At 41.3% G+C, this 27,587-nt stretch overlaps 1 protein-coding gene across 3 annotated transcripts; it reads left to right on the top strand.

Moving 5' to 3' along the window:
- The first annotated feature begins 1,900 nt into the window (after window positions 1–1,900).
- Window positions 1,901–26,493, top strand: tuft1b (tuftelin 1b). 3 transcript variants are annotated; one of them, XM_048229612.1, is made up of 12 exons: window positions 1,901–2,111; window positions 17,758–17,814; window positions 18,487–18,564; window positions 18,833–18,919; window positions 19,172–19,240; window positions 19,354–19,440; window positions 21,247–21,360; window positions 22,708–22,931; window positions 23,369–23,474; window positions 24,248–24,331; window positions 24,650–24,730; window positions 25,275–26,493. In XM_048229612.1, the coding sequence occupies exons 1-12, from the start codon at window positions 2,058–2,060 to the stop codon at window positions 25,362–25,364; spliced, it is 1,131 nt and encodes a 376-aa protein (XP_048085569.1). In that variant the 5' UTR covers window positions 1,901–2,057; the 3' UTR covers window positions 25,365–26,493. The 3 variants fall into 3 exon arrangements, with proteins under 3 accessions (XP_048085569.1, XP_048085568.1, XP_048085570.1); XM_048229611.1 differs by having other exon boundaries at window positions 18,484–18,564; XM_048229613.1 differs by having other exon boundaries at window positions 1,904–2,111; window positions 18,484–18,564; window positions 24,650–24,741.
- The last annotated feature ends 1,094 nt before the right edge of the window (window positions 26,494–27,587 follow it).

Raw genomic sequence — 27,587 nt, 5'->3', positions numbered from 1 at the left:
TCAACAGGACAACAACAACAAGTTGCAAGTGTGCAAGTGTATAAGTGGAGTAGTGCAAGTGGAGTAGTGCAAGGCAGCCATTGTGGGTCTAAAAGTCCAGGATGTTATGTAGCTGAGGGGGGAGGGAGGGGGGGGAGAGTTCAGGATCCTAACAGCCTGGTGTATGAAGCTGTTGGTGAGTCTGGTGGTGCGGGAGCGCAGGCTTCTGTACCTCTTCCCAGAGGGCAGTAGATCAAACAAATTGTGAGCGGGGTGACTTGCATCACTCACAATTTTGGTCGCCTTGCGGGTGAGGTGGGAGGTGTAAATGTCCTTCAGGGAGGGGAGAGAAGCACCAATAATCCTTCCAGCTGTGTTCACTATGCGCTGCAGGGCTTTCCTGTTGTATTCAGTGCAGCTTCCACTTTTACATGTCTGGATTAATCATTTTAGGGATTTTTAAACAATAAAAAGAAGAGGTTGGAGCCTGGATATTTATTTTTACTGAAGGGACATCTGTAAAGGTGTAAAGCTTGGAGAACAGCTCTCCCATTGGTTAGTGTCAAATGAACGTCACTGACAGAGAACTCTGTGGGCAGGTCACCTATATTACAAATTACTGAAAGAAAGGCTTGGCTACAGGAAACAGCTTTACTGTAATATTGTGTTTGTCACAAAATGGCACATCAACCCAGATTTTATTTGTCTTGGGTTGGGTCACCCTGATTGAACGACTTCACAAGATGAATTACAAAAACTTTCCATAGCATACATGGCTTGAACAGGGCCTTTTATTCCCCTTCAACAGCTCGGCAGAGACAAAGACTTTCTGTATAGGTCATGAGACACTGCCCTCAGAAATGTGACTGCGCACTTTTGGATTGAATCATATCTTTCTTAGGTAATTAGGAAACGTTATAAATCTCTGAATGGTGAAGATTAGAGTTGTCTTGTGTCCCAGCAGTACATTGTGTTCATGGTATTGTGCCTTTGCCTATTTGTGACATTTCACCCTCACATTCAGTCACCTTGTTACAGCAACTCTAAATGCTTTAGCCAGTGGCATTTGGCATGACATACTGATGCTAGTAAATGTCGAAATGTGAGATCCGCGGCCCCTCAGAAACAGCCAGAACAAAACTGAGGTCAACAGTTTTACCTGCCAGGCATTGTGCGCTGCCAAGCTCCTGCACCCATTTGTGATGGCAAACCGCAAAATCGTTATTCAAGAATAGCATGTGTATGAACATGAACAGCCCACTAAATAAACCTGCACACTTGTGACAAGAGATATTACATTATATTATATTATATTATATTATATTATCTTATATTATATTATATTATTATGTCTCGTATCGTATCGTATCGTATCATATCATATCATATATTATATCATATTATATTATAAATCATATGTCATTATATTAAATATTATTCCTAATTACTGTAATATTTTTCCTGACTCCGATCCTGCTCAAAGTCATTGGTTAGATCTGGTCAGTTTTGTATGGAGTGTCTGGTTTCTCTGCCCTCAACTCTCAACATCAACATCATATGCATTTCGTGCTGCTAACCCATGATGGGCATAAAAGTATCACTACTCTCAAATAGGTCTTAGCTATAATGAGCTAACTATAACACACAGACACACACAGCCAGACAGAGAGAGAGAGAGAGAGAGAGAGAGTGAGAGAGTTTTCGCGAGTGGGAAAGCACTTTTCACAATACCTTCCTTTGCAATACTTTTCATAGTGCCCACAGCATATAGTCCATAATATATAAGATCTTCACCACCAGTGAGTGGAGTAATCGCTCTCATTACTGGGCTGTCCTCCAGTGACTTATGGTATCTGTGGGTGTCTCGTGAATAATTGACCCTAGCGTACAGGTGTGCGCATGGACATAACGCTAACGCCAGTTAGACCTAGGAAAAGACCAGTCCTGGCTGGATTTTGTGGCGTCGTCAGTTTCTCTGACATGCATGTGGAAGAAATTTAATCTTTTTACGGAATACACAATACACATTAAGGACTAGGCTACTATAGAATTTGAAGACCTTGACCAACGGAGTTGCGATGAATGACTACTTTTCTCATGATGACGGGACAGCAAAGGGGGGCGAAGTGGTGGTACGTGTTCATTAAGCTACATTGTAGCCTACATATGTCGAGATCAGTGAAGTCTGTTATTCATTGACAATTGGTGTTATTGAAGTGTCTTGAGAAAACCATGTGTGTTCTCTTCTGTTACGTCAGCTATTTTTGGAGACCGCAACATTTGCGTTAAAGAGATTCAGAAGTTGCTATTCAAATGCTGCGCTCAGTCGAACTTTTTTATGGAATACAAAAAGTGTTTTATAAGGGTGACATTCTTCGAGACATCTGAAACCCCTGATACAAGTAATCATTCAGTCTAAATTTCACTTGGTGAAAGTATCTATTCATCTATTTGTCTACCTGTTTATCAAGTTCTGGTAGTTAATACAACGACATTATGGATGAAAGTTGTTTATTGACTACATTATTTATCGTCATTAACCGCCACACAAGGGGTAAATAAACACATTTTAGACTAATTAGTATGTCCTATGGTAGTTTATGTGCATTATAAACTATCTAGCATGTCCTATAGGCTACTGCTACCATATAGGCCTAGTTTATGTGCATTATCACAGTTCAGTCTAGACGCTTTCAGCGAGACTTATCTTAATTATGACCCATGGAAGGATATCAAGGTATCCAGACAAGATAAGAGTAGGCTACAGTACATCATAAACTCATATACAGTCACTACAGGGGAACGCTGACCAAGAGCTGTAGAGATTCCGTCCTGTCCGTCCGGTATGGTCTTTAACAAGTCAGGACAGCAGCATTCTGCATACCTGAAGGAAAATAGCCTAGAAACACCAGCACATGACTATTAATGTAATGACTGTTCTAACTATCTGGGAATAGCGGCAACATGTTTATGGAATAAATTAAATTTACGAAATACTTTATGTGGGCCAGTTAGCACTTAAATCGATGGTTCGGAGTAATTTCACCCTAGGGTCCGTTGCACCATGACCCTGAGCCAAACACACCAATTTACTCTTGTAAATATTGTACCATGTTACATCTTGATGCGAACTTCTGGGTAGCCTACTCAGATTATGTTACATCATGAATATATGTCCTTTCATTTGTGTGTATGTGAGATTGCTTAACTGTATAAGATAGGCTACATGACCAGACATTTGGATACATATAGTTAGGGGAATACTCACAATGCATGCCAGGACAAATACTCTTGAGATGTTCATCTTTTTGTTTAATAGCTATTTTTATCATTTCATTTTTATGCTTTAAAAATAAAAAAAATAGCAGATTTGCCTGTCTGAGATGAATCTAAACAAAAGTGTTAGTCTCTGTGAGTGTGCTTGCCTGTGTGTGTGTGTTTGTGTGTGTGGGAGAGGGGAGTAATAGTTGTGTGTGCACACATGATAATTAAGGGTATGGAAGGGCATTAGTTGTGTCTTGAACACAAACAGCCTCTTAACCCAATAGCATCTCTTCCTTGGGAGTTGTTGTCTCTCCCAGCAGTTGGGTTGGGATCCCTCAGCGCTTATGTAACACACCATACACTTGGTGAAGAAGGTAATCCTAAAATACCACCATGTAACATCCTCTGCAAGTCTGTGTATGTATGCGATAATGGGACATTGTCCCATTGTGCTGCAGACAGTGATGATGATGAATGTTGAAGTTTGCTTTTTGATCCGAATGATCTCACCGGGTCTTTGTTAGCTTAGTGGGTCACTGTGTGTGTGGTATCAGTGTCTCTTTGGCTCTGTGGGGATTAGACATGAGATGAAGTAGAGAGGTCGTAGAGAGGTCATAGTTTATTGACTAATTTGAGTGGAACATTTTAACTGGCCTGAGAAATAGCACAGGAGTGTGAGACTAGACTGAGGTGTGTGATTCATTGGCACTTTGTATGAATGGTTGACTGTACCTGCGTGTGTGTGTGTGTGTGTGTGTGTGTGTGTGTGTGTTCTCGTGCGTCGTGTACATTATGTAGCCCTACACAAGCACATACCCACGCTTTCACCTATCCATGCAACATGCCGTGGCCTACTGGTTAGCGCTTCGGACTTGTTACCGGAGGGTTGCTGGTTCGAACCCCGACCAGTAGGCACGGCTGAAGTGCCTTGAGCAAGGCACCTAACCCCTCACTGCGCCGCTGTTGTTGCAGGCAGCTCACTGCGCCGGGATTAGTGTGTGCTTCACCTCACTGTGTGCTGAGTGTGTTTCACTAATTCACGGATTGGGATAAATGCAGAGACCAAATTTCCCTCACAGGATCAAAAGAGTATATTTATACTTATATACTGTATATGTTTGTAGCTGGTGTAATTGTTATGAAATGTGTTAACTATGCTGTGTAATTGCAGAGAGCTAAACCCAATTCTTCTTTACTATACAGACTTGTTATGAAATGTGCTATCTTACTGTAATATGCTGTGTAACTGGAGAAAGAGCTAAACCCTTCTTCTTTTCTATACGGACTTGTTATGAAATGTGCTATCTTAACTGTGCTGTGTATTTCTATACAGACGTGTTTATGTCATTCCAGCCCATAAGCATCTGCGTCTGCAAGCTCTGGAATTCATCCTCTGGTGTTTTCATATCACAATTTACAGCTACTTTGACATGTGTGTGTGTGTCTGTGTGTGTGTGTGTGTGTGTGTGTGTGTGTGTGTGTGTTTTGTGTGTGTGTCTGCTGGGTGTGTGTGTCTTTTGTGTAATTGCGTGCAAGGGATGTTGCTGTTTTCAGGGGATGTGGTTAGGTGTTTTGCTCCAAAACAATGTATACTAACCTGAGTCATGAAGACCCCTATACACACAAGGCTGGGTCCTGTATCAATACAGTGCACACACACACACTCACGCACACTAACCCTTCAAAATCTAGACCACATGCTTTTGTCTACTCCGGTGAAACCCAATCCTAGAATCTGACACTTTGTGAATGCTGTCATTTAATAATGCAGGAGCACTAAAGGAGGATTCACGTGTGAACCCAACACACATACCACACAGACTCACTGCCAGACCCAGCACTAACAAGAGCTGAAGGAATTTAGAAAGCTAGGAAGAAAGAAAGAAAGAAAGAAAGAAAGAAAGAAAGAAAGACATAATGAATGAAAGACACAACAATCTTTCCACTCTGCTAAGAGTGCATTTTGTTTGTACAGCGAAAGCCCACTCAGCCTTTGAAGAAAGGTTCTCCTGCTGTACACAACACTAGAATTCCTGCAGCTGAACACAATGCCACCCAGAGAGAGAGAGAGAGAGAGAGAGAGAGAGAGAGAGAGAGAGAGGGAGAGAGAGAGAGAGAGAGAGAGAGAGAGAGAGAGAGAGAGAGAGAGAGAGAGAGAAAGAGAGAGAAGACTGACTGGCCCTGTCTCATGTTTGGGCTCCTCGTCCGGCCGGCCCTTGCAGGCACAGAGGGGCTTTGTGGAGAGAGTGAACCTGACCCCTTAATGATTTCTCCTCCTCTGTCCTGACCTCTCCTATTGATCTTCCACCATCATCAGGGCAGTGAGAGGATAGTGGCTAAGAAGCAGCGTATGCATGCACTCCTAGTGTGTGTGTGTGTGTGTGTGTGTGTGTGTGTGTGTGTGTGTGTGTGTGTGTGTGTGTGTGTGTGTCATCAGGGCGGTGAGAGGATAGTGGCTAAGAAGCAGCGTGTGTATGCACCCATAGTGTGTGTACCCAGTAATCTGTGTGTGTGTGTGTGCACACTACTCCTAGTAGGCCTAGTACCAGACACTGTTATCAACACAACATAGCAGACACTTGAGGAAATATCTGTAATAAAGGGGTATATACCGATAGTTACAATACCAACAATTGTGTATGCTTGTCATGTGTGCGCAATGTGATCTATATCAGGCATTTTTGTGTACATAAGTATGTGTGTATGTACCGGTTTGTATGTATGTGCGTGTGTGTGTGTGTGTATGTGTGTGTGTGTGTGTGTGTGTGTGTGTGTGTGTGTGTGTGTGTCATCAGGGCGGTGAGAGGATAAGAAGCAGGGTGTGCGTGCAGTAGCCTGAGAAGTTGTGACTTTGATTCCCAGATGCCTGTATTGTGCCCATGAGCAATTAAGGCACTTAACCCTGAGTGGCTCCAGTCTGGAGTCTGGCCTTGCATCTGTAGATCACTTTGGATTAAAGTATCAGCCAAATAATATTACAAAATACAAATAAATAAACATCCTCACCACGGCCCCAACCTAGCCACAAGAGTTGCGTCAGCTTGTTTTCACAGAAAGCTTAGCGGTGAACCAGGGTGCTGGCTTCTCAAGAATAGCTGGCACTACAGTCATACTATTTGAATGAAATGATGCATATCAATGATGGTCATTTCAATAATATAATGCTTTATGGCATGACTGGTTTCATTTATGTATTGGACCACTTTCAGTTTCATTGACAGTGGTGCAACAAAGTTGTATTGAGTGCTTAAAACGTTTGTTGTCAGGATGGGTGGACATTTTGACACAGCTTCACAGTTCCCTATGTGAATGTAAACTGTCATTGTTTGCATGTTCCCTCTCAAACACACGATCAGCAGATTCATGCTATTCTGTTTGCTCGACAGTGTTTAGATATATAGATAGATAGATAGATAGATAGATAGATAGATAGATACTTTATTGATCCCCAAGGGGAAATTCTTGGTGTTTTAAGCCTCCACTGTCGACTTCAAGGTACTTAACCCTAACTTTAACCCTAACCCTAACCCTAGTGCCTTCCATGCAGCGCTACCTGGAAGACGACATTGGGGGCTTAAAACCCCAAGTAACATTCCGTTTACTCCAAATACAGCCCTGTAAGGCGATGGATCTGCAAGTCACCTGCAGGGGGCACCGCTGGGCCTCAGAGGGAGGAGGGTGTGTTCAGGCTGGGGTGTCACGCCCGTCCCCTCCCTCTCTGACTCACAAACACACACACACACACACCAGTGAGCTCAACCTCAACACACATTCCTGTGTGTGTGTGTGTGTGTGTGTGTGTGTGCGTGTGTGTTGGAGTGAAACAGATAGACAGAGAGAGCAGTAGAGAGAAAGCGATTAGGGGATTCCTGTGCCTGTGTCTACGGTTGTGAAGCTTTGTTTCAGTCCTGTTGCTGTGCAACTGAAAAGCCTGTCAAGTGAATCCTGAGCTACAGGTAAGAGTGTTTTAGTTTCAGACTACTTAAAGCTACAAGTAAGAGTGTTTTAGTTTCAGACTATACTTAAAGCTACACCTAAGAGTGTTTTGAGACTACTGTTTTAGTTTCAGACTACTTAAAGCTTCTGTGTTCCCAGATGATTGGTTATGTGTTTCATAATGTGTCAGGGGACATATGAGAGGAATGTTCGATCTTCTCTAAAACAAACAACTAGTGTTTGTTACTTCATGATGGTCATTTAATTCGGCATTGTGTGTTGTAGGGTCTTTTTCCGACCTTCTGAAATGTTTCACAGTTCTTGTGACAGTACGTACCAGCAAATGACTTGGCGGTTATCTCCCTCACAGGGTTGCTGAATTTGATCTCTGCCCCACTTTAGAAGCTATTAAAACTCATTAGAAATGAGTTCTCTATAATTAATCTCTAGATTCATCTCAAAGGAGCATAAAGTCCTAGTATTTCAGTCTCTCGTCGTCAAGGTTATATGAAATGGTGCAGAGCCTGGATACGCTTAGGATTTGATTGACACATGGATTCCAGATGCCATCATCCCATATATCTCTTTCCTTACTGTGATTTGCTTTAAAATGAACATCTTGTGATCATGTGCTCCTGAGATATGTATCGCTATGTCTCAATGTATATTATCCATTGTCATAGGCAGTGAAGGATCTGATATGGTAAAAGAGTTTCCCCCTATGTTTTGTTCTTGGATACTATATACCCTCATTAATGGCTAGATGAGGTGTCCAATAAAATGAGAGAATGGCTAAATAGGGAAGTGATGCGGTGAAAGGATGATTCAGGCTGAGAGTTGTTTTAGCTAAGTGATGTCATTTCTTTGCTCCAAAGCATGAGTGGGCCGCTGACCTGAGGTCACAGCTTCTGACAGTGACCTCATGCGATATCCCTGTCAGTTCCTGAAACTGAGCAGTATGTGTCCGTAATGTAGATTCACCCTTCACTCTCACTCTCTATCCCAAGATGGTGTATAGTGGGCATGTATGTGTGTGTGTGTGTGTGTGTGTGTGTGTGTGTGTGCGTGTGTGTGTGTGTGTGCGTGTGTGTGTGTGTATTCTTTCACTCTCCAACTCAAACTAGTGTGTGCGTTCAGTTGAGGTTCCCCTTTCACTGTAAAGCATTTTGGGTGCCTTGATAAAGCGCTATATGAACGACAATGCAATGTGTTGTTGTTGTTGTTGTCCATCACCCCCAATGTTGTCTTCAAGGCAGCGCTGCCTGGAAGGCACTAGGGTTGGGCATGGGTTAGGTTTAGGGTTAGGTGCCTTTAAGTCAGCGGTGGCAGCACTGCCTGGAAGACGATGTTGGGGGCATGAAACACCATCGAGCTGTTGTGACAGAGTGCATGATGACATGGATGAGACAGGATATTACTTATTGGACATCAGCTCATCAGATCACGCTGTGTCTTGGCATGGTTGCAAATCCAAAGATGAAATGCTTTCATAATGTGAAGCACAAATTAATCTTATTGAGTATGGAAAGATAATGGGGTGGGGGTAGTGTAGTGTAGTGGTTAAGGAGCTGGGCTAGTGTGCAGTAGCCTGAGAGTTGTGGGTTCAATTCCCGGCTTCCACCACTGTGCCCTTGAGCAAGGCACTTAACCCCAAGTTGCTCTTGGGACAATGTACAGTAGTCCCTTGTAAAATTTGACATATGTTAGTCACTTTGGACAACAGTGTCTGCTGAATGTAATGTAATAATATTTCTTCAGATTAGGACGTATAACATGGTGGTGGTGAGCGTAGTAGTGAAATTGCCATCTCAGTATTTTTGTCAGGTCCCTAATGTGTTGCTGTGTTGCATGTGGCAGATTTTTTTTTACCTACAAATGTGAATTTGTTGCATTGAATCTCGTCTTCCCTGCAGGCACACACACACACACACACACAATCCCTTGTTTACTCTTACAATTAGATATGTGAAACATCTGGCATTGTGATGGCATCCATCAAGTCAATATAGTAATGCATAACACATAACAAATATTTTTGAGCATCGTTCCTAAATATCAAACCCATGTGAGAAGAACAGTTCATGCAACAGACCTCCAGAGATATCAGTCATTCCTCCATCCACCAACGTCCTCGTTGGGTTATGTAACATTTGTTTTTCTAAACAAACATATGCTGCCACAGATGCCACGTCCTTTTGTATTTCTGGCAAAATACTGCGCCTTCTTCAGTTGAACTGTTAATTAGGAATGTGAATTATGAACTGCATCAAGATTCTTATCATCAAAGGTGAGTGATTGAGGAGATCATTATGCAACACTTCCACTGAAGCACTAAGTATATATTGGATTACCAGTTAGATTAGATTAAATTAGATTCAACTTTATTGTCATTGTGCAAGTACAACAACGAAATACAGTAGACAACGAAATGCAGTTGTTAATAAATTAAACCGGTTAGGTAGAAGGTTTATCTCAGACAATGGTGAACTTCCTATTAAAGGTTTAGATTACATAGGTCATTCAAATTTATGTCTAATTGGCAGTTTGGGCTAGTTTGGGAAAACCCACAGTTTACATTTACATGTATTAATCTAGCATTTTATCCAAGCGACTTACAATTATATTACAAGGGCCATTCTCCTCAAACTCCAAGTGCGGTGCAACCCACAACTTTTCAGGCTCCCACTGCCTACTAGCCCAGCTCCTTAGCCTTAGCGGCACTGTTACAGCTCCTTAGCCACTGCCTACTAGCCCAGCTCCTTAGCCACTGTTACAGCTCCTTAGCCACTGCCTACTAGCCCAGCTCCTTAGCCACTGTTACTTAGTTAGTAAATATCATCTTAGATCATTAGATCATATTGTAAATATTATTTACAATAGCAATTAAATCAATGTGCTCTTGATAAGGGCACATTGGCTCTTTGTTTTTGAGCAATGTTTTATCAGCCACTGTGTGTGATTTAGGTCAGTTAATGGATTACATAATCCACATTGAGTTCTGAACATTTTCGCAAACAGAGAGTATCCTACTTGTTAACTGTCAATAATATTCAAATAAAACAGCATACAGTGCATTATGTATGTATAAAGTATATGCATAATATGCAATACACAATCGAGACTAAATGCCGCCAGAGGGCGAAACATAGTATGCTTTAGGTATGTTATTTACTCACACAAAAATACTTTTGCACAATTAATTAATTAGAATGAATCATGATACAAATGACAGAGTGAAGAGAGGAGAGAAGCATCATGGCGTGGGCTTGTTAATGACTGTGTTCAGTGAAGGAATGTACTGAAACGCTTGCCAGCGTTCCCTGTGATGGAGCTGCACATTAACATGTCAGAACGTAGCGCTCCCATCCTGCTCTTACCACAATACGCGTTATGACATCCATTTCTGGCTCTGATGGCCCTTAATGACTTTGGGTTGAGCTTTTTTTTTTATATATATACTTTATTGCAATTATTTATCTACATCCATGTAAGGTACCCACTTCACTTATTTCACATGTTACATTGCAATTTTTGTTTTTTGTTATTTTATACATATAAAAAAAGAAATAAGAAAAGACATGACAAAAAAAAAAAAAAAAAATGATAGAAGAAAAAAAAAAAAAAAAAACATGATAGAAAACTTATACAAAAAAAAAAAATTACTCCATACAAAACAAAACATGACACACAGAAAAGAGGGGGGGAGGGAAAGTAGGGGAGTGGTATTTGAGCCTACATAACACTATTTTATTCTATGTGCTATTGTACTTGTTTTTAGATATTTATAGGCGCGTTTTTGGCCATTTATAGGGGGGTGTTTAAGCCTACATATGTCTTTGGTCCTGTGTGGAATTATCTGTGCTGTTGACCGATGTGTGCATATCATTATTTTATGTATAGTATTTTTTCTGGTTATAACTTATTCTATTTACTAAGTTGGTTCCTAACTCTAAAAGTAAGTCTTTCCATATCCACGATGTTTTCTATTGTGCTATGCCACCTACACAAATCTGGGGCTTTTTCTTGTTTCCATCCCCTTGTTAGTTGTTTTATTGCAGATATACGTACTATATTAAAAAAAAATGATATTTAGGTTCTATTTTCTTGGACAGGCTTATACCTAAAAGGTTTTCTAATGTTAAGGTCTGTCGCAACTCAAAAATATATTTTATCGCTTTATCAAATTCCTTCCAGAATGTTTTTAGTACTGGGCATAAGAAAAAAATATGGCTATAATTTGCGTTTTGCTCTCCACAGCTTCTCCAACAACTAGTCCCTAACGGCTGAGATTTCCCGCATTTGTCAGGTGTAATAAAAAATCTCTGTTGTAATTTCCACGCAAATTCATTCCAATATTTTGATTGTGTTATTGCAGTATTTCCTTTTAGTGACTCTGTCCAGTTTTCCATTGTGATATCAATTTTCAACTCTTTTTTCCATTTTTCTTTAACTTCAACCTTTACCAAGATGAGTTTTTGGAGTATTTTGTATATTCTTGAAAGATTTCCCTTACCTGTATTCCTATTCTTAATTAAATATTGTACTAAATCATTTTCTGTTTGCTCCGCTAAGTTTTCCTTAACATAACTTCTGACCTGTAGATATTTGAAGAAGTGTTTTTTATCTAAGTCGTATCTTGAAGCTATATTTTCATATGTATCCACCATGTGTTTGTTCAAAACTTGTGAGAATGATATTAATCCTTTATTAGCCCAACCGTTTGATCCATTCTATTTGGTAGGAAGTCTGGGTCATGCGCCATCTCCCTGAGATATACATAATCAGTCTTTATTATATGGGTTGAGCTTGTGAGTGACAGGCTAAGGAGGGGGTAATGGGTGTTGAAGGGGTGTGTTTGCATGTGTGTGTGTGTTTTGAGGAAAAGAACACTGTGTGTTCAAATGGCAAGGCAAGGCGTGGCTATAGCGTTGTTCTTCAAAGTACTGTGTGTGTAGAGTGTGTGTGTGTGTGTGTGTGTGTGTGTGTGTGTGCTTTGCATGCATGCGTGCGTCTGTGCTTTGTATATGTATGTATGCATGTGTGTCTGTGATATGTTCAAACGCGATACGGCATTTAACATAACATCATCATAGGTTAGGAACAATGGTGTCTGAAGGGAGTTTGATTAAGACATGTGGCTTGAATGGATTCTCTGTGTCAGCGTCATGTCTGCCCAGAACAGATGTGAAAGGCATTGGATTTGGCTCTTATATCTGCTGAAAAGCATTAGTCTGCATTCCACAGCCGGGTCCTCAAGTCTCGACCGAATCTCAGACTCTGACCTCATTCCCCCACCTCTGTCACGGCACAGAAGGGCGAGACAATACTGACAATATACGCAGACACACACACACACACACACACACACACACACACACTTACCTCCTGTACAAACAAACATGCACAGTCAAACACACATGCACACGAACAGTAAATACACACACAAGTGCACACATACAAATACACACACACACACTCACACACACACACACACACACACACATACAAACCGGTACATACACACATACTTATGTACACAAACATGCCTGATATAGATCACATTGCGCACACATGACAAGCATACACAATTGTTGGCTTTGTAACTATATACCCCTATATTAGAGATATTTGCTCAAGAGTCTGCTATGTCTGCTGTTGAGGATAACAGTGTCTGGTGTTTTTGTCATGGACAAACAGTGACACATGCGAGCCTATCATAACAAAAAATACCACACCGAAAGAACAACATTCTTCCCAGACACTCCCATGGTCTCTTAATCGCGTCTTCTTGCCCATGCGGGTTGATCTTTACACCTTCACGCGGGCTGGTCTCTCCTGTCCTTGTAAGGCATGCCTCTCCCAGGCCCCTATATAGGTGAGTCATGGACACTCACATCCTGAACTTCACCTGAGTCATTACTTACAGGGAGCACGCACGGCTAGAGTTTTAGAAATCAGCCACTTTCAAATAAATGGTCAAATTCACCAGCCACTCAATAGTAGATCATTGTGTATCTCGTGTCTGAAATCTACCAGCCACGTTCATATCATACCAGCGCTCGGCTGTGGGCTGGTGCTAATTTCCATCTCCGATCAACTAGTTGTGATCAGGCGATTATGTAATCATTTGGACAAGCCTGCACACAGCCGTTCCTTACTGTGCTGCTGTAGGCTCTTCATTGAAGCTTTTATTGCCGTTCCCGGGTTTCTGCCCCATTCCCGCCTCGCCTCAGTGGGCGTACAGCTCCACTGTGATTCGCTGGAAGAGGATGAAAGGGTCAGCTCAGCCTTGCAGGGCTACTGACGCACCTCTAACTCCCCACTGCTACGTTTTGCCCCAGCATGCTATAGCTGCATCTTGTGGTTGTAAAACCTGCTCAGACAGAGCACTCTTCCCTCTGCCTGTGAGTCTTCTTGGTTAGTCACCCAGTTATTGTATATGGAACAACTGTATATGCCCCCCCCCCATATATATGTATGTGTATGTGAGAGAGAGTGTGTGGGTGTTCTTATGTGTTCTGTTCTGTTGCCTACCTGTCTCACCTCCACCATGATTGCAGTAAACCTGCTCAGGCAACGACAGTATACCTGCCCAGACAGCCCACTCTTCCCTCTGCCAGGTGCTGCACAGTTCTTCCCTTCGGGTGTGTCTGCTGACATATGAGGGGAAACCTCAACGTTCCCTACCCAGCCAGCTGACCATTAAGCATTACACAAGATAGCAAGAGGAAATAGCAAATCGCTGAAACATAACCGTAACATAACATAATCCCCTGCCAGAAGCTACAGGGAGTAGACACCCATCTAAAATGCTCTCCTGGAGGTATGCTCTCCACTCAACCCCACATCACCGCACCCGACCCACCCCACCCCCCAGCCCACTCATGCAGTGCCAGGCAGAAGTGTGACTCAGTTCCTTCCGTACAGTTTCCTTTAGATGGCCAGGGATTTGTCCTTCTCCCTGGGTCTCCATGCCCCATGCCCATATATACCTTGTCTGGCTGTGTTTGAGAACGACGCCATGTATAGTCCTACAGACTCATATTTGCCATGTTTCGACGTCTACCAGTCCGTTATGTTTACAGGTAAAGAGACATAGGGCCTTATTATATACATTTGCCTTATTATATAAGGCAGAGGGTCACCATATCACAGTCTTCTATGATCATCCAGGTTCAGAATGCAGAGGATAGCATCGGTCTCAGCTAATATCATGTGACAGGGCCCAGGGTAGGGGTCTCTGCTGTCCTGCAGTCAAAAGACTGCTCTTGCATAAGTATAAGTAAGTATAAATACTCTTTTGAGCCCATGAGGGAAATTTGGTCTCTGCATTTATCCCAATCTGTAAATTAGTGAAACACACTCAGCACACACTAATCCCGGCGCAGTGAGCTGCCTGCAACAACAGCGGCGCTCGGGGAGCAGTGAGGGGTAAGGTCGCTCAAGGGCACTACAGCCGCGCCTACTGGTCAGGGTTCGAACCGGCAACCCTCCGGTTACAAGTCCGAAGCGCTAACCAGTAGGCCACGGCTGCCCCCAATTTACCCCAATTTGTTAGATTTACAAAAAAATCACTTGATCTTGTATTCCATATTTTGATGTTTGGTAGGTATGGAGAAGGTTTCAAAACTGTGATGGAGCATGATGTGCCATTTGCTTCCATTTCTTTCTTACCAAAATATTCTCTGCGGCAACATTCCTTGTCAGTCCTGTAACTGAAATTCAATTGTATTCCTTAGAATATTTACTTCTGTGGCAACATTCCTTGGAAGTTGTGTAACTGAAGTTGATTTGCATTCATCATAGCATTTATTCATTATTCAGTTGTTGGAGTGTGTGTTGTGTGATCTGGGGGAGTGTTTGCACAACGTTGTCGTCAGCCATGTACTGAGGTTAGGAATGGAATGCCTGATTTGCATTGAGACTTTGCCATCTCTTTTATGTGGTGACATATAACAGCAGGAATGTATTAGTCCCTTTTCTCAAAACAGCACCAGAACTCTGCTCACACGCAACACGGGTGATTGTATGGATGTGTGTGTGTGATTTAGGGTTTAAAATGGCCAACCTGTCAACTAAAAGGTGCCCAGAACAGGAAAAGGGAGACACTGCTAAAGCTCTGAAGAGGGAACACCTGTACTGCACCTGGCAGGCAAATGTGTGTGTGTGTGTGTGTGTGTGTGTGTGTGTGTGTGTGTGCACTCTTGTATTGTACATTATGTCCAGGTGCACTCACACACATTTGATTGCATGTGCATTTGAAGAATCCAGTGAAAGCCGGGCAATGCTGAGAAGGACTCAGATGTGTTATGCAAATGTTGCCTAAAATGAGGACGTTCAAAGGACATCAAGACTGTGCCAGGGACAAATACAGTACAAAGCAGCAGTTTCTCATTTATGTGCTACTGTTCAGACCTGCTACTTAGAGGTTTGGAAGCAAGAGTGTACTTGTTCAGTGTGCTTCTTATTCGTTGTCCTGAACACACTCTATAACACTGACGGGAGAATCCTGTCCTGTTCTTTCTTTTGATTTGTGCTTTATTTAATTCATGTGTATTTTTTTATTTTTTTTTAAAAGAACATAATGGGTAAGAGTTACATGTCTCACACACACACACACACACACACACACTCACATGCACATATACACACATGCACAAACAACAAAAGCAGTACGGGCTCCTTAAGCTTAGCCTGAGGGAGATTCTTTTATGTGTCATTAGGCTACATTCGTTGCATTATACACCCACATTAATTTAGGACACATCTTCCTCTCTGTGTTTCAGGAACATTCAGTTGCATGGATTTAATTTCAAATGGACCCATTGGATAAACCTATCAGCAGAAAGTTACCTGCAAGGCAGGCTGTGGCCTACTGGTTAGCGCTTTGGACTTGTAACCGGAGGGTTGCCGGTTCGAACCCCGATCAGTAGGCACGGCTGAAGTGCCCTTGAGCAAGGCACCTAACCCCTTCACTGCTCCCCGAGCGCCGCTGTTGTTGCAGGCAGCTCACTGCGCCAGGATTAGTGTGTGCTTCACCTCACTGTGTGTTTCACTAATTCACAGATTGGGATAAATGCAGAAACCAAATTTCCCTCACGGGATCAAAAGAGTTTATATCTCTCTTTTGAGACGTAGTGCAAGACAGTTTCATAATACTTTGTCTTTATTGTATATATTTGTCCTTTGACAAGACAAGATATTGACCAGGTGCTAAAAGAGTGGGTGGAGGCGCAAAATCTGCAAAGCCAAGCATCACATACTTAAACATACACAGCATAATGCATGAAGCCAATCACTTAAACACACACAGCATAATGCATGCCTGTGAAGCATTCATTGTCAGTTTGATCTGATACTGTAAGGACGTGTTCTGCAATGTCAACAGAGTTACATAACTTTTGGCTATTAGGCTTTTCCTGAGAAGAAAGTGTTTCATCCTCCCCATTCAAACATGCCTTTCACCCTTAACCATTTGAGTTTGGCTTTTGTTTAGCCTACCTGAGAACAAACCGTGGCAAGTTTAACTATTATTCTTCCCTTGACAAGGGTGGGGGCGCTGTCTAAAAGGGAATATTTGGAGGCCTGTCACCAAATATGTTTGACAAATGATCAGTCACGTCAACATGAAGCTTTTAAATCAACACCGTTGCATAAGCCAAAATGCAAATTCACCATTCACGGTGGCATTTTACACGCATGGCCATCGTGCATGCAAGAAGGAAGAATAACATAAGCCAACATGATATAATGAAGGATGACATAACCCAATGTACACCACTAGTCGCTTTACTTTAAATACTTTATACCTGATATTTCCTAACGTAATGCACTAAAACCTGATGCACTACATTAAAAATGGAATAGGATTGCAATACTTTATATACTTTATACTTTAAATACATTATACCAGACATGTCCTAACGTAATGCACTGATGAAGCTGTAAGTGGTTCGCACTCTGACAAAAAGACTAGACAAAGTCTTACAAAAAAGGAGCAACTGGTTTTAATAGAGCAAGAGACGTTTCAGCCATCCGGCTATTCTCAATGCTTGTAACGTAATGCACTACATTAAAAACGGAATAGGATTGCACAAGTACATTCAGTATTAAGTTGTAGTGGCATTGCAGATCTCTGATGGAGGAAACTAGCTGATGTCATGAGGTGGACACACTACGGCAAAAGTGTGAAGTGTGTTTGATTTGTTGAGTGTGTTGACACACAGCATGTGGGTGTTTAGGCATCTGAATTGTGGGCTATTCCTGTGAATTGCTGTGTCAATAAGTTATGAATGAGTGTATAGTCTGCTAGCGAATATGTGAGGTCATTCCCCAAGTGTTTCCAATGACTTGCCATTTTTAAGGGAAAGACATCTTGTGATCATACTGTGTGATATGTCCAAAGGTAAAGATATAGAGCACCTGCTTCCAAGACCCTTGAGTGTGTGTGTGTGTGTGTGTGTGTGTGTGTGTGTGTGATATAGAGCACCTTCCTCCGTGGTTTTAAAACCCCTCCCTCCTGTCACCGTACTTTCGTGAGTTTCTTCTCATCCCTCCTTCATTTGTGTCTTCCTTCAGGAGAGGTGTGGGCGGCTGACATTCACTCTTCAGGACACCAACTGGAACCATTCAAAAGTATGTATGAAAAAGAACTATAGTAATACTTAAGATTTCTATAGTAGTTCTATAGTAGTGTATACTTGTGATGTTCTGTAATACCTGTCTGAAAGTACTTCTGTAGTATCTCCCAAAATACTATAAGATTGGTATAGAATTCCTATATTACTATCATATTTTGTCCCAAATTGCTATAAGATTCATATGGTTCTTTGTACACTCTTAAAACAAATTGTCCCTATCTGGATACAGACATGTGTTAAAAAACAATGCAAGTTGTGTTATTTCAACACATATTGTGTAACAAATATAAAATGGAAACAACACAAACTGTGTTGTCCCTATCTGGACACAGATATGGATTGAAAACGCAAGTTGTGTTTTTTTCAACACATTCGTTTTAAGAGTGTACGGGATCAGACTCCCAGCATAATTAATGTATTCCTTTTTTCAAAATATGTTTTTGTAGCTTACTTTGTCACTTTGTGCGATTGAAATGGCGTGAAATTGGATTCTCCCTTTTGGATATGAGGGGAGGGGTAGCGCTATGGAACGCGTCTCCGGGCCAACCGGATCTCGGGCTGATGTCGTCTGAAATGAGATTATCTTTGCCAGTGATGATCAAATTAGTGTTCAGTGCCCTTTCTCAAGGGCTCCTCCACTCTGCTCTCCTTTCCTCCACTCTAGCAGCCTTCCTCTGAGAGACAGCAGCAGAAGCCTGAGCCACTGCCACTGCCACCGCCACTAGAACAGACTGAGGTCATCAAGGTAGCTAGAAAGTCCTCTGTGTTCCCAGTGTGTGTCTAAAGAGGGTGAATCATGATTGTGTATCTAAAGAGTGTGTGTGCTTATGATTGCATATGTGATTGGGAGTGTCCGATGGGTATATTTTTGGTGGTTGTGTTTGTATGTGGGTGTGTGTGTGTGTGTGTGTGTGTGTGTGTGTGTTCCTGCTATGTGTGAATAGATGTTGTATACAACTGCTATGTGTTAAATAGATTATGTATTGCTAAATTCTGTTCTGTCTGAATTGAAGGTCTACTTGGAGAAGCCATCAGAAAAAGAGAAGAAACAACGACAAAGTGTCAAGATGCTGACAGACGAGGTGTCTCAGATACAAGAGGTCAGGCTGAATTGGAATGTTTATGTGAATTTAAACTGTCTGTGTCTGTGCCTGTGCAAAGAATCAACCCCAGACAAGTGTGTGTGTTTGTGTGTGTGTGTGTGTGTGTGTGTGTGTGTGTGTGTGTGTGTGTGTGTGTGTGTGTGAGTGTGTTTATTGTGTGTCTGGGTATACTGTGTGTGTATATATGTACAGTATATTATATGTGTATTAATGTATGCATATATGTAACTTTGTCCAACCACCCCATAGGTCCGGTACTGTTTGAAAAGCCTTCGGGAGCAAATGGCAGCCAGACATAACAACAATAATAACAACGAGGTGATTAAATAAGTTATGTCTTCTGTCGTGTGCAGTGTGTTTGGTTGTTTAATTCATCATCTTCATCATAAGATCTCTATATGACTCTATATCTCATCTTCCTATTCCATCAGTTTCCAACCAATGGCTTCAAAGTTAATTTGGCCAGCATCCAATCAGTGATCATCAATGGCAATGTTGTCGATCCACCTCTGACCAGGGTAAGTCTAGTCACTCAAAGTCAATTAATCGTTCACTTACTCAAATGCCTGAAACTGCATTTAAGTTTACATGTATTAATTTAGCAGATTACTTTAGATGTTTGGAAAGTACAGGCTGCAGAAACTGCATCTTATTTTTCCCAATAAGATTTCATGTCTTTCTAGCATAATGGTTTTGGCCAAGACATGATTTGTGAAAACAAAACTGAGCTTTAAAGGTGCCATGTGTAATGTCTGCCAAAAAATCAATTCATACTCCACATTCCATAAAAGATGGGGCAGTATACCTCCAGAAAGTGTGTTTGTCTACCCTAGAGTAACAACCGAGACACGTGTATTACAGTTTGGCTGGCGGTAATGTTACCCGCATACTGCCTCCCATGGCCGAGGTTGGTATTATGACACTTGTCGGGCTGTGGCTAGTAATTTAGCATGCTAATTCAGGTTGATATCTCTTCAGCACTATACCTTGTCATTTTTTTAATGACATCATCACCCTTATTTCCTGCCATTCTTTTGATGCGTGTAGCTCATTTTTTGGATATTTTTACCTCAATTCTTACACATGGCACCTTTAAACCAGATACAACTTTACATGCCACTAAGTACTGAAACTGCATTTTGTGGACATCACAGATTATATCTTGTCCAGGCAGGTTGCCTGCTGAAAAAGGAGGTGTGTTTACACACAAATACTGGCAGACACACACAAACACACACACACACAAACTTAATGCACTGTGAAATGGCAGAATAATTGCCATGGTTCACACAGGCTCTTAGTATATTATTTCCCATTTCTGCTGAGTAACAGTGAGGTCAATGGGCTCCATCAGTGGCTAATCTGTGTTTGTGTGTGTGTGTGTGTGTGTGTGTGTGTGTGTGTGTAACAGTAGACTCGGCAGCCATTAAGAGCGTGCCCATGACCTCACCCCTGCTCTGCTCTCTCTGGGAGAGACGGAAGCTTTTACAGTAACACCTTCCTCTCCATTACAAACGCATGAGATATTCAACTCTGGGCAGACTCTTTGCCCAGCTTATGAAGAGTTTCAGTCGGTCACAATTGCCATGCTCACACACTGAGGGTCCAAATCTGCTTACGCTGCAAGACAGCCGACAAAACATTCCGACTCATGTCAAAAATCCAACCCGAAGCTGGAATGTTGATTTTTTAAAAAATATATAATTGTGTTATAATCACGCGTTGTGAAATTGGATGGGAATTCGGCCAATTCTAAAGTTTGTTAAAAAAATTTCGTTGTTTCTAAAATCGGGGCAGAATCCCACACAGTATGCCCATCTTTGCATGTCAACTAAAGAAGTTATTACATTCTGAATCCAAGTCCACTCAGACTTATGTGGCCCCACACTGTGAAAAGCCTCACCTCTGTGGCTCTGAAGAGTGCTATGTTGCCCTGTCTCACTCTCTAAAGCCCCTTTCACTCTCTAACGCTGAGTTTACGGTCAGACGACCGTCACAAGAGGGAGACAAATGGGCGTTCCAAGCTTGTGGTTGCCAGGATACAGAAGTAAACAAGAGGCCAAGACACGATGGCTCATTTGTCTCAGCAACATCTCTCACACTGACTGTGTGTAGGTTGTTAACCAGTCTGGACAGTTTAGGTCTATGCTATAATAGATAATTGCCATGGCTATTGAAATACATGTTAATATTGCAAAAGAAAGGCAGAATCTTCCCATGGCAATATATTATAAAGTAAATCCATTTATTTGCCATTCTTTTCTCTTCTCTCTCTGTGTGTGTGTGTGTGTGTGTGTGTGTGTGTGTGTGTGTGTGTGTCTCAGGAGGAAGAGAATGAGGAAGATGAGTGTGTGAGGCTGAGGGAGGTGACGCGGCGCCTGTACGCTAAGCTGCAGGAGTCCGAGAAACGACACCAAGAAGAGAAGGACATACTGCAGGTCAGACCCACTAAACACTAACGTTCTGCTTTCACCTCCGTCTTACTGTGGCCCTCCTCCTGCCTTCCTTTACTTTTGCTGAATTGGACAAAAAGTATTGAAAAGTAAAGATCATCATCGCACACTGGTGTAACATTATGAATTGTTTATTTAGAGTGAACAACGGAAAAAAAAATTGAACAAGATTGAGGTCATGTAACAATATAATTGCTTATTTCACCTGTGGCCGTCATGCGAAGTCAGAGAGCCAACCTGAAGAAGCTTGCAGCGAAATGTGTGGTTCTCTCTAAATAAACAATTCATAATATTACCATTACATAATATACCAGAAATGCGTGGTTCTCTCTGAATAAACAATTCATAATACCATTACATAATATACCAATGTGTGGTGACAATCTGATATTCCTGTGTATCACCAGCACCTGGGATCCAAAAACACAGAGTGCGCAGGGATTTTGTTTTATTGGTCAAAAAAGTGTATTTGATCAAAATGGCCTTAGTGCACATTTAGGAACATGGATTAATCAGTCTATACAACTAAGCTTTATCCATATACAGGACACCAGCCCATAATGCCTGTCTTATATTGTCTTTGTTTTTAATGACTTGGTGTTCCTATTTACCTGTTGTTATGTTTACTTAACATTCCACTGTATAATATATATATATATATAATAAAGATATAGAATAATAACAATATAATTATAATGGCAGGCTTCTGCTTTGAATCCTCTCCTGAATTAACTTTAATCTTTAATTCATGCTTTCCTTTTTTCACACAATCATCCATCTACGAGCTGCTTTCGCTTATTCACTCTCCACTGTCTTTTTCATATTCTCTTTTCACTGTTATGTTTCATAGTCAAACATAGACGTTTTTAACAATGAAATTCTGCCCATGCAATGGTCTGTGGTTGAGTCCATGAGAATGTGAAAAATGTGAGTGACCTCATAAGTAGGCTATGTCAGGTCAAAGCTGCCTTTAGTGTTCCAGGGCTGTCCAGAGTCTGTTCCTAATTCTCACTGGAAAAACCACATGTAATGGAGGCTGTAATGGACAATGTTCATGTCTAAAATGAGCCCAAATATATATGAATTTCATGAGTGACGTATAGTTATTGAATTTAAAAATATAAACAAAATAAGAGTTCTATAAAGTGGCACATTCTCCGGTAACATTAAAGAATCATTAACATGGTAGAAGACTTGTAGAGCTGCTCACACACACACACACACACACACACAAATGACTGTTTACAAACACAAAGACCTACACCACTGTCTGGTCTTTCAGCTTGTGAGCCCTTTTTCACTGCAATATGTATGTGTTGGTGCCCCCTGCAGGCGAGCATCGAGACATGGCGCCAGCGTGCAGAGGAGCAGGCCGAGCAGGAGCAAGAGGCCAAGGCCGAGGCCGAGACCCGCGGACAACAGGTGCAGGAGCTGCAGAAGCTGCTGGGAGCCATGGAGGAGGAGAGCAGCGCCCTGTGCGACAAGATGGCCGCCAGAGAGGCTGAGCTGAAGGAGCTGAAAATGCAGAAGGAAGGGGGACAGAAGGAGCAGCAGAGGTGAGCGTCCTGTCACCATGGATACACTCACTTGGATGGATAATTTGTTTATATATATATATATATATATATATATATACTTTTTTCCATTTTAGTGGTGGTGCACAGTGATGCTGCTCTGGCATCCTACTCTGTTATCGATGATAGCTCAATAAGAGATTAATTCTAGTTCCAAAGCCATCATTCCATTCCTACAGAGCAAGAAAAGCCAGTAATGCTATCCACTGTATCATGTCCCAAATCCACTTTATTGATGCACACCTTCCATTGCATGCTATGTTCTGTTTATGTTGTTTATTCCAGAGAAAAACAGTGTAATATTAATTAATTTTTAAAATCCTTTAAATGGCTCCATCAAAGCAGCGGATCATGCACGGCGTTGTGACAGGAAGGGGGTGTGGTTACCAAGGTAACGGACACATGTTGTTCTTTGTCAGGTCGGAGCAGCTGGAGAAGGAACTGGCCGTGCTCAAAGAGAAACTCCACCATCTAGACGACATGCTCAAGAGCCAACAGAGGAAAGTCAGACACATGATTGAACAGGTTAGAATATACATATGTTAATGCACATAGATAGACACACACACTATACACACACACACACACACACACACACTACACACAGACCCTCACAAACAGACATACACACAAAATCGCACCTCAGGACAAAATGTGTTTATGATAACTATATAGTATGTCACAATTTTTTTACACTGTGTAGTTAAATGTAGCAAAACTTATTTCAGTAAAATATAATACAAAGCAAGAGCTTTGTCATTGTATTTGTGTGTGTACAGTATTTGTGTGTGTGTATGTGTGTGTGTGAGAGAGAGAGAGAAAGAGAGAGAGAGTGAGAAAGTTGAAAGCATGTGTGACAGAAGGATGGAGAGAGAGAGAGAGAGAGAGTGTGTGTGTGTGTGTGTGTGTGAGAGAGAGTGAGAGAGACAGAGAGTGCAGTTGTGGCGTGCTGGGGGACTTGCTGGCTTGTGAGGGGGTGTGTCACAGAGCAGAGCAGAGATGAGTGGTGTAAAGCCACACATGAATAAATGATTAAAAAAAAAACTCCTCTCGTTTCTCCCTTGTGGCCAATTATCATGACATCTGCAGGGGGGGCTTTATACTGTACATTTCCATTAGGCAGTCTGTGCTGGTTCCATGTGGTCTCTATGCAGTTGTTTGTGTATATGTGTGCCCATTTTGTTTGTGTGATTGCTTGCATCCGTATGTATCTGAGTATGGGCATACAAACGTGTGTGTGTGTTTTAATTGTATATGGATGTTGTAATGTAACTGGTATGATGTGTCTGTGTTTCCAGCTGCAAAACTCCAGGACTGTGATCCAGGAGAGAGATCGTCACATTAGAGACCTGGAGGAGAAAGTGGCCTTCCTGGAGGCAGAGGTCTGTTCAGCTCTCCGCTTTGTATGTGTGTGTGTGTGTGTGTGTGTGTGTGTGTGTGTGTGTGTGTGTGTGTGTGTGTGTGTGTGTCTGTGTGTGTGTGTGTGTGTGTGTGTGTCTGTGTGTGTGTGTCTGTGTGTGTGTGTGTGTGTGTGTGTGTGTGTGTCAGTGTGTGTGTGTGTGTGTGTCTGTGTGTGTGTGTGTGTGTGTGTGTGTGTGTGTGTGTGTCAGTGTGTGTGTGTGCATCCATACATAATGATAGCTATTATGTGTTTGCAATCTTTTCCTCATATCTCCCCTCTTCTTATGTCTTTATTACAGAACCGTGAGATGCACGATCAGATGGACTTCTTGCTGGGAGACCAGAAGCCGCAGCAGCAAACATCTCTGCAAAGTCCGCAGGTGGTCTATAGGTAGCCTACAGTTAAAACAGCATACCAAAACACAGGGACACAACACAACAGGGACATCTTACATGTAAATCAGTCAAATGTAAATCAGGTTTAAAGGCCAAGTATACTTGTGTATACAAGGAATTATGGTTGGGTGGCCAAGCTATCACGCCTTGGTGATAAGTGTCAATAACTGATGTGAGAGAGACAAGAGACCTGGGAACTAACTGTTTTTAACTACAAACAGAGGCAGCTATCTTACTCGGGCAGCCATTTTATTTTGTTGCCTGGCAACTGCACAGGGGAGCAAGGCAAACAGGCACAAGTTCAGACACAGTGCAAAGTAAAATCTAAATGTGACCAAAAGAATATTGAGAGAGAGAGAAGAGAGACAAAGAGAGAGAAGATTTATTTTCTCCCTTGTGGAACCCTTTACAGTTAGTTTCAATTCAATTTCAGAATGCAGAGATCACATTAAAGAACCAAATCTACACTTACACTTCCATTTCTATACCATTCCACTTGTTCCTCATGTCCTCTATATTTCCTTTCAGCAAACCCCTCACGCCTACCAGTCCCACCAACAAGTCCCTGCCTTTCATCAAAGTCATCGAGATCAAGTCCTGAGCAGAGGCCCCTTTTGACAGCATTGATGCGCTCTTCTGACCTGCCAATGAAGCGAATCTTATCAGCAAATCTGCCGCAAAGTAGCCACTATTGTTTTCTTGAAACAAACTGTCATATATATATATATATATATATATATATATATATATATATATATATATATATATATAAGTAGAAAGTAGAAAGAAGTAGAGAGTTGGATACTACATCTGATAACATGATAGAAGGGGGACACACCCGTGCACACACACACAACCATTTCAGAGCTGGTCTCTGGCCTGATTGCAAGGTCCATGAAAACTTGTGCATGAGCTCAGGATGCTCAGGATGCTCCAAGGTTAATGTCTCCTCCCAGGGGAGACAATGATTGAACCCAAACATTATAAACCCTCAATTCACAAAGGTTTTGCCTCCCAGGTCAATGGTTAGTTCCATTCTGGCACCCGAGTTTCATAGGCTCCAGGTTTTCCCCAGAGTAAAGACCTATATGCATGACAAAGAGGCTCATTAAGCAGTTATTTAGATCTGGTGACTAAACAGCAGCTACAGAAGGTCACAATGTTAGTCATAATAGGCTTTTGATTGCATGAGCTTTAGTTTAAATGTAGATCTATAGATAGATGAAATTGTCTGAACATTAATAATCTATCTTTTCCTTGCTTTATTCATGAATTCTTTTTGGTTAGTATTTTAGAAGGAGGAGATTTTAGTAAGAGATTTTTAGGAGGGGATTTTAACGAAACCATATCCTTTTGTGAAATACGAGACTATGGGAGATCTAGAGATAGGCTTTCCTGTTTCCTGAAAATACATTATTTCAACAATGGTGTCTTTTTTTTCTTCAGTGTCCTGTTACCATGTTAATATCATGTCATGACACAGGGCTATCTTACAGAGATTATTCATCTATATGCTGTGTTGGGGAATCATTTACTAGATATACAAATAGTGCCTGCAGCTGTATAAATTAAGTTATTTATTGTTGTATTAAAATGCAGCTCTTTAGCTGATCCCGCATTACCTACTGTGAAACAATGTTGTACAGTTATAAAGTTTTGTTTTTTTATTATTTACTTTTTATCTTTGCCTTTCTTGTGGTGTTAACCTTTCTTCCACCCTGAAGGAAATAAAATCCATTGAAAAAGGCCTGATGCTGTCAACGAATATTGTGTTCTAAATGTTATGTGCATCATGTAATTAAGTTCCCCATGCTATTCTTTTTTAATGATATGCCAAAAGGACAATGAAAATCTGAAATGCAAGTGCATTGCTTTTATGTTATAGAAGATCAATATTCATATATTCAAAATCATTAAAGGTATAGGCCTACTATGCAGGTTCAGGTATTTCAGGACCTTTATAAAGCAAATGGTAACACTAAAACAAAGTGCTACATTAAGATTTTTGGAGTAAAAGATCAGGCAGTCTGCCGAGAGACCTGCCCCAATAAGTGGCATTGGACCATTAAGCCACACAATGATCCAAAACATACAGCCTACTGTAACAAGGCATGAAATAGTTAACAGAGAACTATATCAACATTTTAGAGTGCCCCAGCCAGAGTCCACTCCATAAAATCCATAAAAAGTCAGCACAAGGCCAGAGTGATGGAAAAGAATCATTCCTTCCTAAAAACTTGGTAGGTATTATAAGAACCATTTTGAGAGCTATGATGGCAAATAAAGATGTTTCCATTGGTTATTTAAAAAGGGTATGAATAATTTTGGACACAATTTTTCATAAAAAATTTAAAAAGATAAAAACGTTTCTTTTTCTGATTCCATGTTTCTACCACATTGTCTTGCAACCTTTTGGCATGTGGCAGTGCCATTTTCAGTCATAACAAACATATTGGTCAAGAGAAAATCAACATTAAATCAATATTTGCCATTTTGCCTTGAATAATTCTGTTCTTAACTATCTACTGACAAGGTAATATTTCACGATTCTTGCAAGATGTCTTCGGGCCGCTATCCTTCAAGTTTCTTGGCTGTTCGTTTACCATCAAAATGGCTTCGTAAAGGTTAAAAATCATATGGCAAGCGATTTTAACATTTACCCGCTAAGTTTGACTATATGGAATTAACATTGTAGATATCAACAACGTCATTCTGACTAGTCGCAATTACATTTTGGATAGTTGGAATTGTCATTCAAGATATCTATAACGTAATTGTGACTAGTCGAAACATCAGATAGAGATATCTGTAATTTAGTTTTGACTAGGCAAAACTGAATTA

This window comes from Alosa alosa, chromosome 20, assembly GCF_017589495.1.
Source record: "Alosa alosa isolate M-15738 ecotype Scorff River chromosome 20, AALO_Geno_1.1, whole genome shotgun sequence".
NCBI lineage: Eukaryota > Metazoa > Chordata > Actinopteri > Clupeiformes > Clupeidae > Alosa > Alosa alosa.
This window is presented reverse-complemented; position numbering and strand designations above follow the sequence as displayed.